Source organism: Haplochromis burtoni, unplaced genomic scaffold, assembly GCF_018398535.1.
Source record: "Haplochromis burtoni strain Fernald_Lab_line unplaced genomic scaffold, NCSU_Asbu1 Contig_86, whole genome shotgun sequence".
NCBI classification, from domain to species: domain Eukaryota; kingdom Metazoa; phylum Chordata; class Actinopteri; order Cichliformes; family Cichlidae; genus Haplochromis; species Haplochromis burtoni.
Window position 1 is genome coordinate 1,608,225 of NW_024582447.1, and position 15,177 is coordinate 1,623,401.

Consider the following 15,177-nt stretch of genomic DNA (forward strand, 5'->3'; position numbering starts at 1 on the left):
TGGATCACAAATAAAATTTCTACAATCCCCCTGCTTTTTTTTTTTTACCATACAGCTCCTGTATGCTGACCCACTCTGAACTTTGCCTCTCCTTTTTCACAGGCCCTCCCTGTGTGCCAGTGTTGTGTTTAGGGACAACTCGGGTTTTCTCTACAGTTTCACAGTTGTTTTAGCTTCATCAGCAGCCTCTGTTAGCTATGAAAATGAATGAGTTTGTGCATGTGGAACCTGTTTTAACCAAGTGACAGTCTTCAGGGCTGCATATTGAAGCGCCTAAGACATTTGCTCTCTTGGCCACTTGAGGCTGACTCCACAGGCAAGTCGATCCCCACAAACCCCCCAGCTTCAACCATGAAACAAACTTCTTGGTACAAGAATGGGTTTGATCTACAGGCAATTTCACCTGCTAGGTCCCGTTATGCTAGTCACATAACTGGACCTCTGGACTGTGTTTGTGGTGGTAATGCCTTCTGGAACACATTCAATGGAGTTACCTGAATCATAGTACGACTTTCTCTGTTGATGGTTATGAATGGGATTTGCTAAAGCTTCTCTCTCTCGTTCAAACTTAATCTTGCTTGCTGAAAAAAACAAAAAACAAAAACAAAAAATAAAAAACAGGCAGCATGGGATTAGCAAAAATGCTTATGCTGAGGCTCTGAAGTCACAGTAGCAATGTAGTCTACACTATATTAACTTGATGCGGTCTGGTGCAAACAGGTGACACATGTACTGTGTGAGTCCACTGTGCAAAGGATCCTTTTTATACAGCATAATCACAGGGTGCACTCAAATCCACTGACGCATATCAACATCCCAGATGACACAGCACGGATCTTTTTCTACCCAGGAAGCCAAAGGAAGACAGAAGAAGGCTTATGTATAGTTCTGGTGACGCTGAGATGAAGTGTGCCAGAGGGGAACCAGATGAGGTAGGAGAGGAAGGGAAGCCATCGGGGAGGCAGATTAGAGAGCCTGGAGGCTGCTGAAGAGGGGAAAAAAGGAAAGAAAAGCTAGAAAAGGGATGAAACACAGAAGGAGCTCTGTGGAGGAGTTAGCTAGTGGTTAACAGTACCTGACAGAGATAACACTGCCGGTAGGCTTACCTGATTACAGCAGTGTGCTGGAGGACAATAAAAAGACGTATGCACATGGCGCGTCATGCTCATACACAAACACTGCAAACACACACACAGACACACACACACACAGAGCCAAAGGGCTCAACAGGAAGCAGTAGCTGCAAAATTCTGGATAGATTCGTACATCAGAGTGGACTGTTTATATCTTCAAGTACTTCTGTATTGCATAAGGTGTGCAAGTGCATTACATTCAAGAGGAAGAAATACATCAGATGTATTAGCGAGTTCGCCAAAGCTATTCCTCCCCCTCACTCTTCTCTGGTTGCAGAGCAATCAAGCAGAGGCTCATATAATACAGTCTCTCCGCGCTCAAACTTTCCTCTTGATCTATGTTTCATGGTGTACGAGACCGAGCCGGAGCGCACAGCACTGCGGCAGTCGTATAAAGTCACAAAATTATCCTGGCCTTACAGGACGAGGAAGCGAGAGGAGTTAATTAATCACTAGTGCCTCATTTTCTCTTTATAACGCTCTCATTTACTCTGTGGCTCATTTCTGTGTGTCACTCTTCGCTCACTGTCTTCTCCCACTGCTGATCTGTGTAAGGTGTTTGATGAGGGTAGCAGTGGCTAAAGAAATAACTGATAGTTTTATTTTATTTTTTTGGTTAGCTCTAATGCCAGCTTTACTCTTTATTAATGGATGGACCCAACTTTATGCAAGCAGCATAAAGCTGAACGATTAGCTAATTAGCTGCGTGTGATATTTCGTGTCAAAGAAGTCGGTTTTCTCTCTACGCAGGCGGTTCTTTTAAGTAGAGATGAAATTAGTTTATCAACAGGAAATTAATCAGCAACTATTTTGATAACTGATTAGCCTTTTTTTTCTGTTTCCAAAAAAAAGACACATTTTCTAATCCCAGCTTTTTTTTTTTTTTTTAATTAATTATCTAGAGGTCTTAGAGGCTGTTTGGCAGACAAAAACAACAATTTCAGGACACTGCCTTTTTACACTGAACTGAAAAGTTGATTGCTTAATTAAGAAAACGATCAATTATGGAAGTAATTACTAAATTCCTGGTCTACTTACAGCTGTTGCAGCTTTTTAAAAGCTTTGCCTAGAACTGAAGACGACGGGAAAATAATCCCTTGTAAATTTGATCATAATTGGGATTTTCTTTTTCTTTTTTTTTTTAAATTATGCTACATGTTCAGAGAAACTCATTTGACTTCCTGGCTCAAGAGAGAGGGACAGAGTTGAGTCGATTAGTCATTTTTGGTGATCATTTATATTAATAACAAGCAGGAGTGTGTCTGCAGCTCTGCCTCAGCTCATGTTCCTGTGATGAATGGTTTATTAGTTGGTGTCCGATCTTTCTTGAATATTCATTATTAGTGTACACATATAGATTTTTATGCAGCCGCGGGTACAGTGATTCCTTTTAATCACCAGGAGTGTTATAAAATAATTAAACACTGAGAAAAGTTAACACATTCATGTGCAGTTGCACAAATCAAGGTGATATGTTGTTAACAAACTGCGACCAAAGTGAACAAAGTCAAAACCTCCCTGTATGAACTTCCTTCAAACTGCAATCTGAAGTTACTACACGACCCACGGGCCTCCTTCTGCGGTATCCTGCAGAGCCGCAGCTGGACATGGGCGTGAGATAGAAAGAGCCAGATGCACGGCGAGAAAAACACAGGAGTGGGAGTTGGAGAAAAGCCAGTCAAAAGTTATGAAACGTGCCCCTTGAATAATCAACGCCCAAATCAATTTGTTCAACGTCCAAGGGAAGCGGATGGACTACAGAGGAATGCGTGGAGTGGGCGGTCGCTCGGTGCATCCAAGTCCATATCTCAGACAAACACACAACAGCCAGAGAGACTGCCTGAGTGTAGAGAGAGATGGCCAGGGGGGATGGGACCGAGCTGAGAGGGACACACACACACACACACACACACACACACACACACACACCCCACACACTCTGACACACACACACACACACACACACACACACACACACACACTCTCTCTCTCTCTCTCTCTTCTTCTTCCTCTCATTCTTTCTCCAGTTTTTGATAGATACTGCAATGCACATAAATTTCCATATTTCTTGGATTAGCGAGCACTTCTATGTTCATACATTTTTAACAATACTTGCTATTTGGCCAAAAGTATGTGGACACTGACGCTGGAACATTTCACTCATTAAGTTTAAGACCGATACAACTTGCATATCTCTATCCATTCATTTTCTTCTCCTTATTCAAGTAGAGAGGAGAACAGCCGAAGTAAGGGCGTCCAGACCTCGGTCTCTCCAGCCACCTCTTCCAGCTAATCCTGAAGTGTTCCCGGGCCAGCTGAGAGATGTAATCTCTCCAACATGTCCTGGGTCTCAGTTAAATATAATACCATGTTCCCCGTGCCTTCACTGCTGGTCGGCAGTTTTGTTACCCTCACCTCTGTCTGTGTGTCTGCCTGGGCGCGGCAAGTTGCAGTGCACATATATCCCTGGTCCTTCCATTCACTCTTGCCAGACTATTCTGCTGCTAGGGTGTAACGCTTAGGCTAATTCCTAGAGTTTTACTTGTTTGTTAAGTTTGAATTATCCTTGGCTCTTTCTCCTTGTACTCTAGATCCTTCTTTTGTGCCAGCCGTCACATCACAGGCCCAGTCTGCCAGACTAACGCCAAAGAACGTCACCTGCCAGTCCACCCCACCCTGCCTCTGCTTTGGCAGCTAAAGACCTAAACATCATTTTCACAAATAGAAATCAAAATATTCCTGCAACAACAGCACAAAAATATATGCATTTCTTTAATTTATCGCCTTACCCTCCCACTGTTACATTTTTACTCAAAATGTCCTAACAGGGGAGCTTCATTGGACCGAACTGAAGTATGAATACGACTTGTGGAGTTGCAGTGCAGTACAAGAGTAGAAAAGGCCCGCAGGCAGCAACTGGCCCACTGTGCCCCGCTCAATAAAGGCAGTCGTTTTATGACCCCGCCTCTTGGCATTTTGATTTTAATACTCTTCCTCTTTTCCTTGTGTCTTTCTCACTTCCCCTTTCACTGTTTCTTTTGTCGCCAAAAGATCTGTATTTTCCTTCACTTCTATTTGAATTCCTGCCTCGTCTCCAAGAACGGCGTGCCTGTCTACTGTCTCTGCCTCCTCGCTCCTGAACACTGGCAGAGAGGCGGCCTAAAGTGGCGGTGGGAGGGGGTGGGACAAATGCTGGCCTAACCAGATTAGCAAGTATCCTATTTCTTACACTGACAAATTAATTTCCGTACAAATTAAATGAAGGGACTCTCCCTTGATAATTCCCTTGGAAATTGAAGATGGTTTGGAAGAATGTAATAAAACAGCATCTTCTACAAGACACACACACAACAAAAATCTAATTACTAGCAGAGAAAAATAAAGGTAGGCTAATAAATTAGGGGAAATATAAAGGCAAGAAGCCAGAATACAATATGGTCTCTGAAACCAAGTAATGTGAAACAGAGCGGTTACTAGTCAGGTGGAGTTAGGCTGAGCAGAAATCCAGAAAAGGGTGAGAAAAGAGAAAAACAAAGAAACAAAAACCAGCCATGTCTATTACAGGATCTGCTATATTCCTGCAGGCAATGGCAAGGCAAAGGTAAAAGACAATAATGAAAGTGAGAGGGAGAGGGTGGGTGGGATAACAGAGGATGGGGAAGGAGAGGAGAAAATAAACAGCTCCCAGACAGAGACAAAAAAGAGAAGGATGGATAAAGAAGAGTGTGAGTGGCAGGCGACGGCACAAGGCTGTCTGGGCTCCGGCTGTTCAGATCCACTGACATTTACAGAGTGGCCGATCGCTCCTTGCCATCCTACCCTTGAAAAGTTCAAACGCACACTGATCCACAGAGGAAATGCTACGCCATGTGGATTAACACACTCTCTCACATCTCTCTGCAGGCCTCCCCTCCGTCTTTGTGTGGTGCTGCTGTCAGTCTGTCTGTTTGCGCATCTGTCTGGTTTCACGTCTGTCTCTTACCAGTTTCTGCATTTTCGACAGCACAGGACCAATTCCCCCTCTGATTCAAAAACGTAGCAAAACTTTCCGTATGTGTGACGATGTGCTGCAAGCTTGTATGTGTGTCTATATTCTCTCTAATGCAACCTTTAACCAGCTTTTAGCACATTTCTTCGAAATAATCTCTGTCAGTAAATGCATCACGCTGAATGAACACGGGGGCATGTGTGTGCTGGTGTAAACAGGTAGCTATGGGTTGGATGTCTGCAGAAAACACTACAGAAGCAAAACAGCAATGGTATTTTTTTTTTTTTTTGCTTGGACTGACAATGGAACTGTCACTGAAAGTAACACACAAGTGACATGGTGGAGAAAATAGATTAGGAGTCTTTGCAAAACAAATTTGGTGACATACCAAAGCTGTACCGGGAGTATTATCCATTTCCAGGACAATGGGAAAGGAGCTCCCACATAAGAAGGATTAATTTACAAAGGGTTTCTGAGCCTAGCTTTAATGTTTTGGCTCAGTTTCATTGTCAGGAAGTTGGGAAGAGATAACAAAAGTCCCTTTTTTCCATAGAGTGTACATAAAAGATGGACTGGAGATGAGAAATATGTAGGGTGCAAGATAAAGTTTTATCAATTTCCAGACTACCAATGACAATGAAGAATACATTGATTGACATATGACCTAGCAGTAAATGCATAATAAGGTTCCTTAAGCAACCGGAGCCTGGAATGTCCATAAGCAATCAGCTGTCAGCTGCAAAGCAATGTGGGACGAGTGGGCCGCTTCCAGTGTGGACGCAGCTTAAGATAGCAACAGCCAAAATCCTCAGATCGACGCTTCACAGGGCCCGGCTAACAGATGGTTGACCTCGTGGTCGCTATGTCCTTCTTTTATAAACAGTCTATTGTTTCTGACAGTCCACACTAAAACTACTAATTCAACATCAAATAAAATTATAAGAAAAGAAAGTTAAACTAACAGAGAGACTATTACTTTGTCTTTGACACATTTCACTGTGTGAGATAAATGGACATTATGTATGGGCATTGCTGCTCTGCTGCTCATTGGGCCTGTAGCAGGGGAGCAAGTCCCTAAAGTCCTCAGAAAAGTCATTGCATTACAAGTGTTGCATTGCAACACAGGGACTAAGCTGGCAACAATAACGCGTACTGAAGTGTGAGGTCAGTGAGAAGGATGCTAAGGGAATCCCTAAATTTAAAATCCTACCCCCCAAAAAAACATAAATACAAAGGTATAAACATAATAAAATGTAAAATATTAAAGATGAAAACATTAGTTCAGAAGTACAGTGTGCATGAGGACCTGCCTCAGCTCTGATTGGCTGACAGACAGACAGAGGGTGATGAATGGGAACCCCCGGCTGCGGAAAGGTTACTAAGATAGGTCCAATTAGAGATGAGCAGTCGCTCAGGTTTTTACCAAGCAGAGGAACTCCCCAGCACCATATCACTGACATTTAACCCTCACACCCTAATCACCAACACACACACATACATACACACATGCACACAGACATATGTTTATTGATACTCTGATGGGTGGGCCATTCTCCCACGACAATGACAAGAGAAAACAGTTTTCCTATCACATGACGTGCACCTTAAACAGAAGGCCAAGCCTGTAATAGTTCATGTGAGATGAACATTTATAATTATTAACATTAAATGGTGCAAACCTGTCTAAACACTGTACTTCTTAAACCTGCGCAACACGTTCTCACGTAGCGTAACATTTTACGCTAGGTGACAAATCGTCGACATATTACGCTTTCGGCTACCCACCACGTTCCTAAATGACGACCTCGGAAAAATGAGGAAATATGAGAACCGTCTGGACTGAATCTACACATGTTCGCTCTTTTTCTTCAAATCGCTTACAAACACGCTATTTAACGTCATTAAAGTCCTGGTTAAGGTCAGGATTGAGGTTATCGTTAGAGCTAAGGATAAGGTCAGGTTTAGGGCTGGAATACAGGGCTGGAACGTCTATTACCGCGGGAGCGTCATTGCACTGGATTTCAGCCGCGTACCATAAGAACGCCGAAGGTCTCCTTTCGCGTTCCTGAGGAACGGGACGTGACAAAACGTCGGTATATTACGCCTTGGGAGTGAGAACGGGCTGACCTGCAACCATGAAAAAAGGCCACGTTCCTTGTAGTGTTAATATTTACCAGCTAACTTAAGCTCCTGACCACAGCAAATCAAACAATGCTTAAGCTTGGGAGCGATACAAGTGGAGCACATGTGCGCCTTTGTTATCTGGCAATATTTGGATAAGGCAAATACAGACAACAGCTCAAAAGTAATTTTAGCGCCTTTGCTGATTATCCCTCTGGCTACGGTGCTTGAACTTTCAGTGCTGCCCCCTCCCAGGCCCACATGCATCCCAAAGTGAATCCACCTGTGGAGATGATGGTCGGCCTGCCCTCTTCATCACCTCTTAATCAGAGTGTTGGCACTGGCTGCCCAGAATTGGATCAACCTCTGTGACCCCTGCTGCTGCTTTCCTTCGAGAGGTCAGCCTCACATTGCTGCGCTCTGCATCTGCGAGGCAGCGGCGCGTTCTCTTAAATAAAATCTTATTTCTCTCTCTTTCCGCCTCTTTGTCTTTATCTCCCTCTGGCTTGGTGTATTAACCCAGGCCTGATCTTTTGCAGCTCAGACTTGAGTTTTTTTCTTTTTTCTATCCCTCTTTATTCTGAGTTTTGCGTAATAGCTCGTGTTAGTCTGGATAGAATGTTTGTTTATTTATTTATTTATTTTCGGTTTTGAGTGCGTCAGTCGATATTACCACGACCAATATTTATGACAAATGATTAACAAGACAAGCTGTTCTTTTAACCACAGGTAGAGCAGGCATGCAGAGGCATAGCTTTCTTGATTGGATTCGATTGCAGGACAGCTGTAGTGTAAACAACACTGATTGCACATTGTCTGCAGAAACTCTTACTTAGTGTCCAAGATTAGGGTTTGTTCACCCTCCAAGGACTGGTAAACAATGACAGAAAATAAAATAAATAAACCCACCAGCTGCCAAGAAAAGTTTCACTGGCTGCTTTTAATGTAAATTTGTTACCCAGACGATTTGCAGCCAGAAAGTTAAGGACAACAAAACAACTACTTGTAACTGGAATAAATCTCTCCCGGTTACACCCTGCATTTAGCTTTAATAACTCTGACTTTCATTGGTCAGAGTAATTTTCCAGACACAGGATGAGAAGATGTTACGTCATGTGTGCTCAAAGTGTCAGGATCAGCGTTGTGTGAATATACAGCAAGGCTGCTTTTAGACATTAATCTGATGTCTTAATGGGGCATCTGCATGTGACATCTGCATGTCTAAATGAGGACCATAGTAAAAGCGGTCCCACCAACAAGCTCACTCAGCCAGACCTAGTCATCCCTATCATAATGGCACAGGTCTAAAATGCTGTCAGGGGTTGTGGTGCTAGAGAGAGGACACAAATGCAGGGCTTGGAGGCAGACTGTATGAAAAATGAGCCTTTACTGGCCAATTAAAAGAAGCAAGAAACACAAAGCCCCAAAATGAAACAAAACATGAATCTAAAAAGAGGAGAATGACGAGGATAAACAGACCGAAATGACAAAGACAAAGTGAAAGACGGGATAGCGGGCTTTTCAATTTCACTAATTTGACCCTCTTTGTCTCCTCTGTCCTCAGGCCTCCTGCCTGCGACCAGGAAATCAATCTTAGTTTGCCATGCTGAAGTAGATCTCTTCCTGAAATGCATGTGAAGGACAGAGGAGGCTTGCTGGCAGAGCTATAATTGAGGACGCACAGGTGCATCCTTTGCAGAAGTGTGTGTGTGAATGGGTTTGCCTTTTTTTTTTTTTTTACCTCAGACAGACAAATGAAGTGTAGCAAGAGGGGAACTCTAAACAGCTCCTTTTTATTCATACGCTGTTTCACTTAGGTAATCAAACTTGGCTTCATTGGAGGAATTCACGGTGTGCAATTTGGGAAATGAGAACAGATACAGAGGGGTGATTGGTGATTAGGCACATGTGGGAATGAAACACAGGTGAAACAAATGGAGAGAAAAGAGCAAAAGGTCAAGAAAAAAAGAAAAAAAAACCCCATAAAGACGCACAAGCGACCCCCCGAAAGTGAAACTCTTACAAATACAAATGCCATAGTGCCACAAAAATGCTCCTCTCCATACCTTTCAGTTACAGAACTGACACTGTGCCTCTTTAGTAAATTCAGCAGATTTTGTATGTCAAAATAAGTTTTGTGCTTCTGCAGACGTTAGCAAATCTGTCCCAAAATGTTCCTTTTTCTTTAAAATTCCAACCTTTATAATAACGGGATATTTGTCATAGCATGTTCTTGTTTACATGACCCGCATTAAACAGTGAGGTAAGAGGACGCTGGTGAAGTAAGATGCACATTTTGTTTGCTATCTTCTGCTCGCTGTAGTTTCGACACTGGATGGATGTCCAGGGTCACACGTCAGATAAGGTCGTTCAAATTCTCAGTGCACCGCTCTTCTCTTTTCCTAACTCCTAATCGAGTCTCCTAATTACCTTTCCTTGATCTCGATGACGTATCCATCTAGATCAAAGAAAGGTGGCTAGGAAAAGGATCTAGGACGCACCCTTAATGCATCCTTCACATTATCAGAGAAGTGTTTCTGTTCTCACCTTCCTGTGTTCACTGACCTGCTTACATATTCAGTATAAACACTACATTTATGTTTCTTTTGCTTCTTAAAACTAACTCAAGCTAAACTAAGAAGGCATCAACAACGCATACACGCACATGCGCGCACACACAAATAATGTAAAACTGTGCTTTTCTTGACTTCCATTTTAGAGCCACATCCAATAAGTTGCCTGATGCTTTGCTCCTGAATCATTCCCCTCAGGTATGTAAGCTCTTCATTAAAGCTGTGGCAATCAGAGGGGGGGGGGGAGTACTGCTCCTCGTAAAGAGAATAGATTACTTCCCCATCTTTCACAGAAAGCTGTTTGCAAGAGTAGACACTCTCCTCCATTTTCATTAGCGACCTGACTACTATATATTCTCCATATAATTGAGGTTGAAACCTTCTGCACTGTAATGGGTCTTTCCATAACAGTCTTTTAAAAGTGAAAGTCTGCCATCCTTGGGCACTGTGTGATACGGGCTTGTGTCGTGCAGAGTGCATGTGGAAGTGCATTGCAAGGTGTGTGTGTGTGCTGTTATCAGACTCATCAGTCCTTCTTATGCCACTTTTCAAAGGCAGCTTTGAAAAAACAAAGGCACATCCTCACGGTCTGAGAACTAATATCAGAAAAAACTAGATGGACAGAGATATTTTACACACACATATGTGTATATCTGTCTTTGTCATGTGCAACCAAGCGTTTCAGCTGGTGCAATTTGGCAAAAATAAGCGTAATCTTTGGAAATCCAATTTTTTATGCATGAGTTTAAAATTCTCCTAATCATTATTTTATTGGACTCCTTTTATGTTGCTTTTATGTTCTGTCCTTTAATGAAGTTTTATGCCCGCTGTTGTTTTATGATAAGATGTTTGTGCAAGAATGAGATTATAATGTTTATGATTATTTTATACACTACAAACCACTTTATAGGCCTAACAGTAAGCAATAACTGCAGGGCTTTCTGAAAAACACAGGCTTTGATACATTCACCCACTGTAGCTACTAATCCTGCCTCTCTGCTCTGCATGCAGCGCGCTGGGCTAGTTGAACTCACGTGGCCAGGGTTTCATTCAAACTAGTTTCCTTAAATTATCAGGCAGGGGAGATATTACCGCACGGTGAGCTCAAACACAACGCAGGTGACACTTTTCAGTGTAATCTCAATTTTCTCTCTGTTTCTCAATCAGACTGAACATCTGAGAAGATGACATCTAAGGGAGACTTAAGCTGATGAAAGGCAGCTATCGGGAGTCGTATTTAAAGCGAAGTCAAGATGGTCAGCGGTAAATGCAAGGTAAATTACTCAGCTAGAGCAATTTAAACGGCTAATGAAATGAAACATGTCGAGTATGCCATAAAGCAGCAATTTTAGATCAGATCTCATTCAGGGCCTTGGATGATTTGAGCTTTGCTTTCCACTATAGATGGATAAAAGTATAGAGCAGACACTGTGGCATAATATGAAAAAAAGAATGATCTGCTTTCGCCTTCAAGTAGATGAAAGTCATATAACCCCCTCCTACTACCCATCTGGCTTTAGCTTGTGGTATCATCATCCAAACCTTTGAAAACAAGTTCCTCATTATCTGAAAAACCCACCTGCACTCTCCCTGCATCTCTTACTTCCAGCCTATTAGCCTAGCTTACACCATCAAACCTTCTTTGAACGTGGACAAGTCAGCATCCCGAAGTTACTGTGGGTGATTTGTAGCTCTGTGGAAATTGGAAGTTGCAGCCTGAGTCAAAGATGAGTCGTAAACGGGCGGGAGAAGAGGACGACAGCACTCAGATTCAGAGAGGGAACTGATGAAGGCCATCAGCCTCCCGTAGATCAGAAGCGCATTCTTAATAACCATCTCGTCAAAACACAACCCTCTGCTCACACCCCGGGTCAAAGTGTACAAAATAACAAATCAGAGCGTCTACGGGGAGGACTGACTTACAAACTGCATTTCTGTCCCTCTGCTGAGAGTAAACCCCACAATTCAAATTCTGCTCAAATTCTCTCAAAATCTTTTACACTTACAGAGTTTGTTTTACTCAAGTTCACCTGTGTGGCGATGTGGGGAATTCATAAAAAAGGAGGGTAAAACTATTGTTCTTCAATTATTTTTGAAGCCCAGCTTTTAGCTTATTCATCCAGGTTGATGTGGTGTGCAGTGAAGTGACGAGTTTGAAAGGTCACTGCTTCAGAGGTTGTGAAGTGTATTCAGACTGAGTGCAGAGTTAATTAATTTTTCTTCACTTTTGTTATTTTCTCTTATTGGGGTTTTTTTTGTTATTTTTTTAGGGCTGAAGGATTTCAAACGTCTGCGTTTAAATGGAAAACACTGCAAGCTAGCAATAAACACATGGATTTAAACCAATCTACATTTTTATATAAACTGTGTATGGCTAATGCTCTAGACCCGGGGAGGGCAATTAATTTTCCCAATGGACCACCAATAAGCTGGTAAGAGCACACGCCACAATTAGGCACTGGAAATGTGGAATGAACCTAGTAAAAACACCAGCATTTATTATCACTGTTTAATCAATGTTCCTAAAATCAATTATGAACAAAATGTGCCTGTTTTTACAAAATCTGTGCTAATTCTATGTGCTAAGTGAGAGAAATCTGGTCTGTTTTGGGCTTAAACAAGCGTATTAGAGTCAGGTTTAATGTCTGAGGTTAAAATATGAAGGACAGCAGACACGTGATCTCCACTGAGAGAGGATCTGAATCTGGATTTGTTAAACTTTGTCTTGAAAGAAACTGCAACCTTCTTGTGAAAGCTTCCACCTTGCCTTGCAGTTTGGTATTTAGCTCATTCATTAGTGCGGTCACATCAACAGCAAATGCAAGATGTGGTGAGAGCTGTTCCAACACATTTTCACATTGCTTTCAAAATGAAAGCAACAAAGTTGTATGATGAGTTGGCAATTCCGTTTTCTCATTGACCTCATGAAGTCCAGTCAGGGACAACCCAAGAGCCTCAACACACACACAGATATCATCAATATCATTTCTGCTCCTTTTGGGCTGAATTCATGTCCAGTGAAAGAGACTATTAGTGTCTATCACCCTGCCTGAAAAGTGATAAACTTCACATAACACCTGCTCTTTATTAAGTTAATTAGCATATTGATAATCAGGTCATAATTGGGTGAAAGTGGGTTATGTTTATGTATCAGCATACGTGGTGTCAGGACTGTAAACCTATGCAGGTTAGAGAGACTTTAGAGAGGACATCTAACTGAAAGTACATTAGTGAAGAAGTCCTGCTCTCTTGTTTCACAGTGGAAATGACCCCAGTGGTTAAGAATGTTGCGTCGCTGTTCAAAAACTCTCCTGCACACATGCTTTTCTTTCTGCCTTTCAGACACTGAAGAGCCACAGATTGGAACAAACTGAAGATTTTACTCAATTTCATCACACACGTATCTTTACAATATTTGGTACTATGGCCATCACCCACATCTTTTAGCTTGTCTGTGTGTAAGAACGCCACCTTTGAAAATTCTTTATTGCTATAACCAACATGTCCTGAAGGACCGCCTTTTCTATCGAAATACAATATTTTCACTTAAGATTAGGGTTACATCTCTCATCATGGTCATTATATAACCTCCTACATCTCCACAAGGCTGACAAAACTATGCCATCACTGATCCGCATAAAGCTACACTGTTACCAGTAGACGTGAAATGCTGACTCAGACCAGGATCCCCCAGCTTATTCTGGTTTCTGTGTCAGAGGGTGTCTGTGTTTGCTTAAATTAATGCGCATGTGTGAGTACATCTTGCTTTTAGTCTCTGCATCTATAATGTATGAGGCAACACTGTGCATGTTATCGTGAGCATGTATGCCATTGTTTGTGTGTGTTTCTGTACAGTGATGTGATAATGCATCAGCATCTAAAATTGGTTGCGTATGTGTAAGAGTATGTGTGTGTGTGTGTGTGCGCGTGTGTGTGTTGGTAGCTGTACAACCTGGCCCTCCAGGGGACCATCAGTGTGTGAGTCTTTCAGAGAATAATAAATTTGTGCAGGGCGAGGAAAAGAGAGGCTGGGACCGCCAATCGATCCCACCACTGTTTCTCAAATTAGGAAGGAGGGATGAGCGCGAGAGACAGGAGGAAGAGGAAGACGGGAAGAAGAAAAAGTCAGACAGTAACAGAAAGACTAGGGGAAGGGGAACTGAAGTAGACAGTGGCAGAAAGCATTTTAATTTGAAAACGTACGAGCAGAAGGGAAGCACGTGTGCAAAAAAAGCATAAAGAAAGGAAGAGCAGCAGATGCAGGTACTGTTGCAGTGATTGAAGGAAGTGAATAAAGAGAAAGAGCCAAACAATGAGTCCAATTAAGTATCATCCCAGTGGGGAAGAGTGTCACCATCCTCCTCCATCCGGGCTACACGGCAGCAGCTTCCAGGGACACACTGCTGGTCACGTGGCTCAACACACAAACCTCATGACACATCCACTACAACTATTAACACGTACACGGCTGCACAATTTTCTCACAGCTGGAAAACACATATCTTAACGGATTGTTCACACAGAAAAGACATTTACACACACGCACGCACACCAATGTGCAATCGTGCACATCTCCTGAGGGACACAGCCTTTGGAAGACCTGGGGAAGAAGAGGAGCCAAAGATGGCTGGCGCCAGCAGCTACTGCTCCCAGGGTGCAGATGTGTGCCAGGGGCTAACCCACTCATCTCTGCTCTGCCCACCCACCAGCTGCTGCTGAGGGGTAGCAAACACGCTGCCCCAGAGTAAGCCAAATCGATTACAAACACACAAGTTAAGAATACACTCGCATACACACAAGGGAACGTGAGCACACACACAGACGCACGCACACAGATTCATACAAATAATCTAACTCATGTCTCACACATAAACAGGCGATGGCCTCGGGGATGGCTTCCTGTCTCTTAGAAAGGCCAAGTTAATGAGTGAGGCCTCCGGCTCTACAGGCTTTGGACTATAGCAGACAGAGTGTCTGAATGACTGACTATGGCACTACAGTGGGATTAGAGGGATGCTTCATATTGACACAGAGAACAAATCGACATACTCTAATAATTCCCTTTCACATTCTGCGGCGGTGTGAGAGGAAACAGCAAATGGATAGGAATAATAGAGGTCGAGGCTGACGGTCCCCTGTGAGTGCTTTCACCCCGCTCCCCCTCCTCAGCACATCCCACGCTCAAACAGACAGATACGTTAATGCACACATCTGAACACATGCAAGTGCGCACACAGACACAAGAGACACACACTGAATAGAGACAAGTGATCCTTTTGACTGCAGGCACTGAGTCCTGAGTTACAAGAGAAAGACAGCGCGAGAAATACGATTTTTTTGGTGGTGATGGTGGTGGTGGTGG

At 42.9% G+C, this 15,177-nt stretch overlaps 1 protein-coding gene across 3 annotated transcripts in view; it reads right to left on the reverse strand.

Annotated features, from left to right (window-relative positions):
* Positions 1 to 15,177, reverse strand: part of pacrg (PARK2 co-regulated) — a 145,316-nt gene that overhangs the window by 16,531 nt on the left and 113,608 nt on the right. The window contains exon 5 of one of the 3 annotated variants that reach the window (XM_005925640.2): positions 495 to 581. The exons of the other annotated variants lie outside the window; for them this stretch is intronic. Coding sequence (XP_005925702.1) covers positions 495 to 581 — 87 coding nt within the window. The remainder of the gene's footprint in view (positions 1 to 494; positions 582 to 15,177) is intronic. 3 annotated transcript variants of the gene reach the window in all.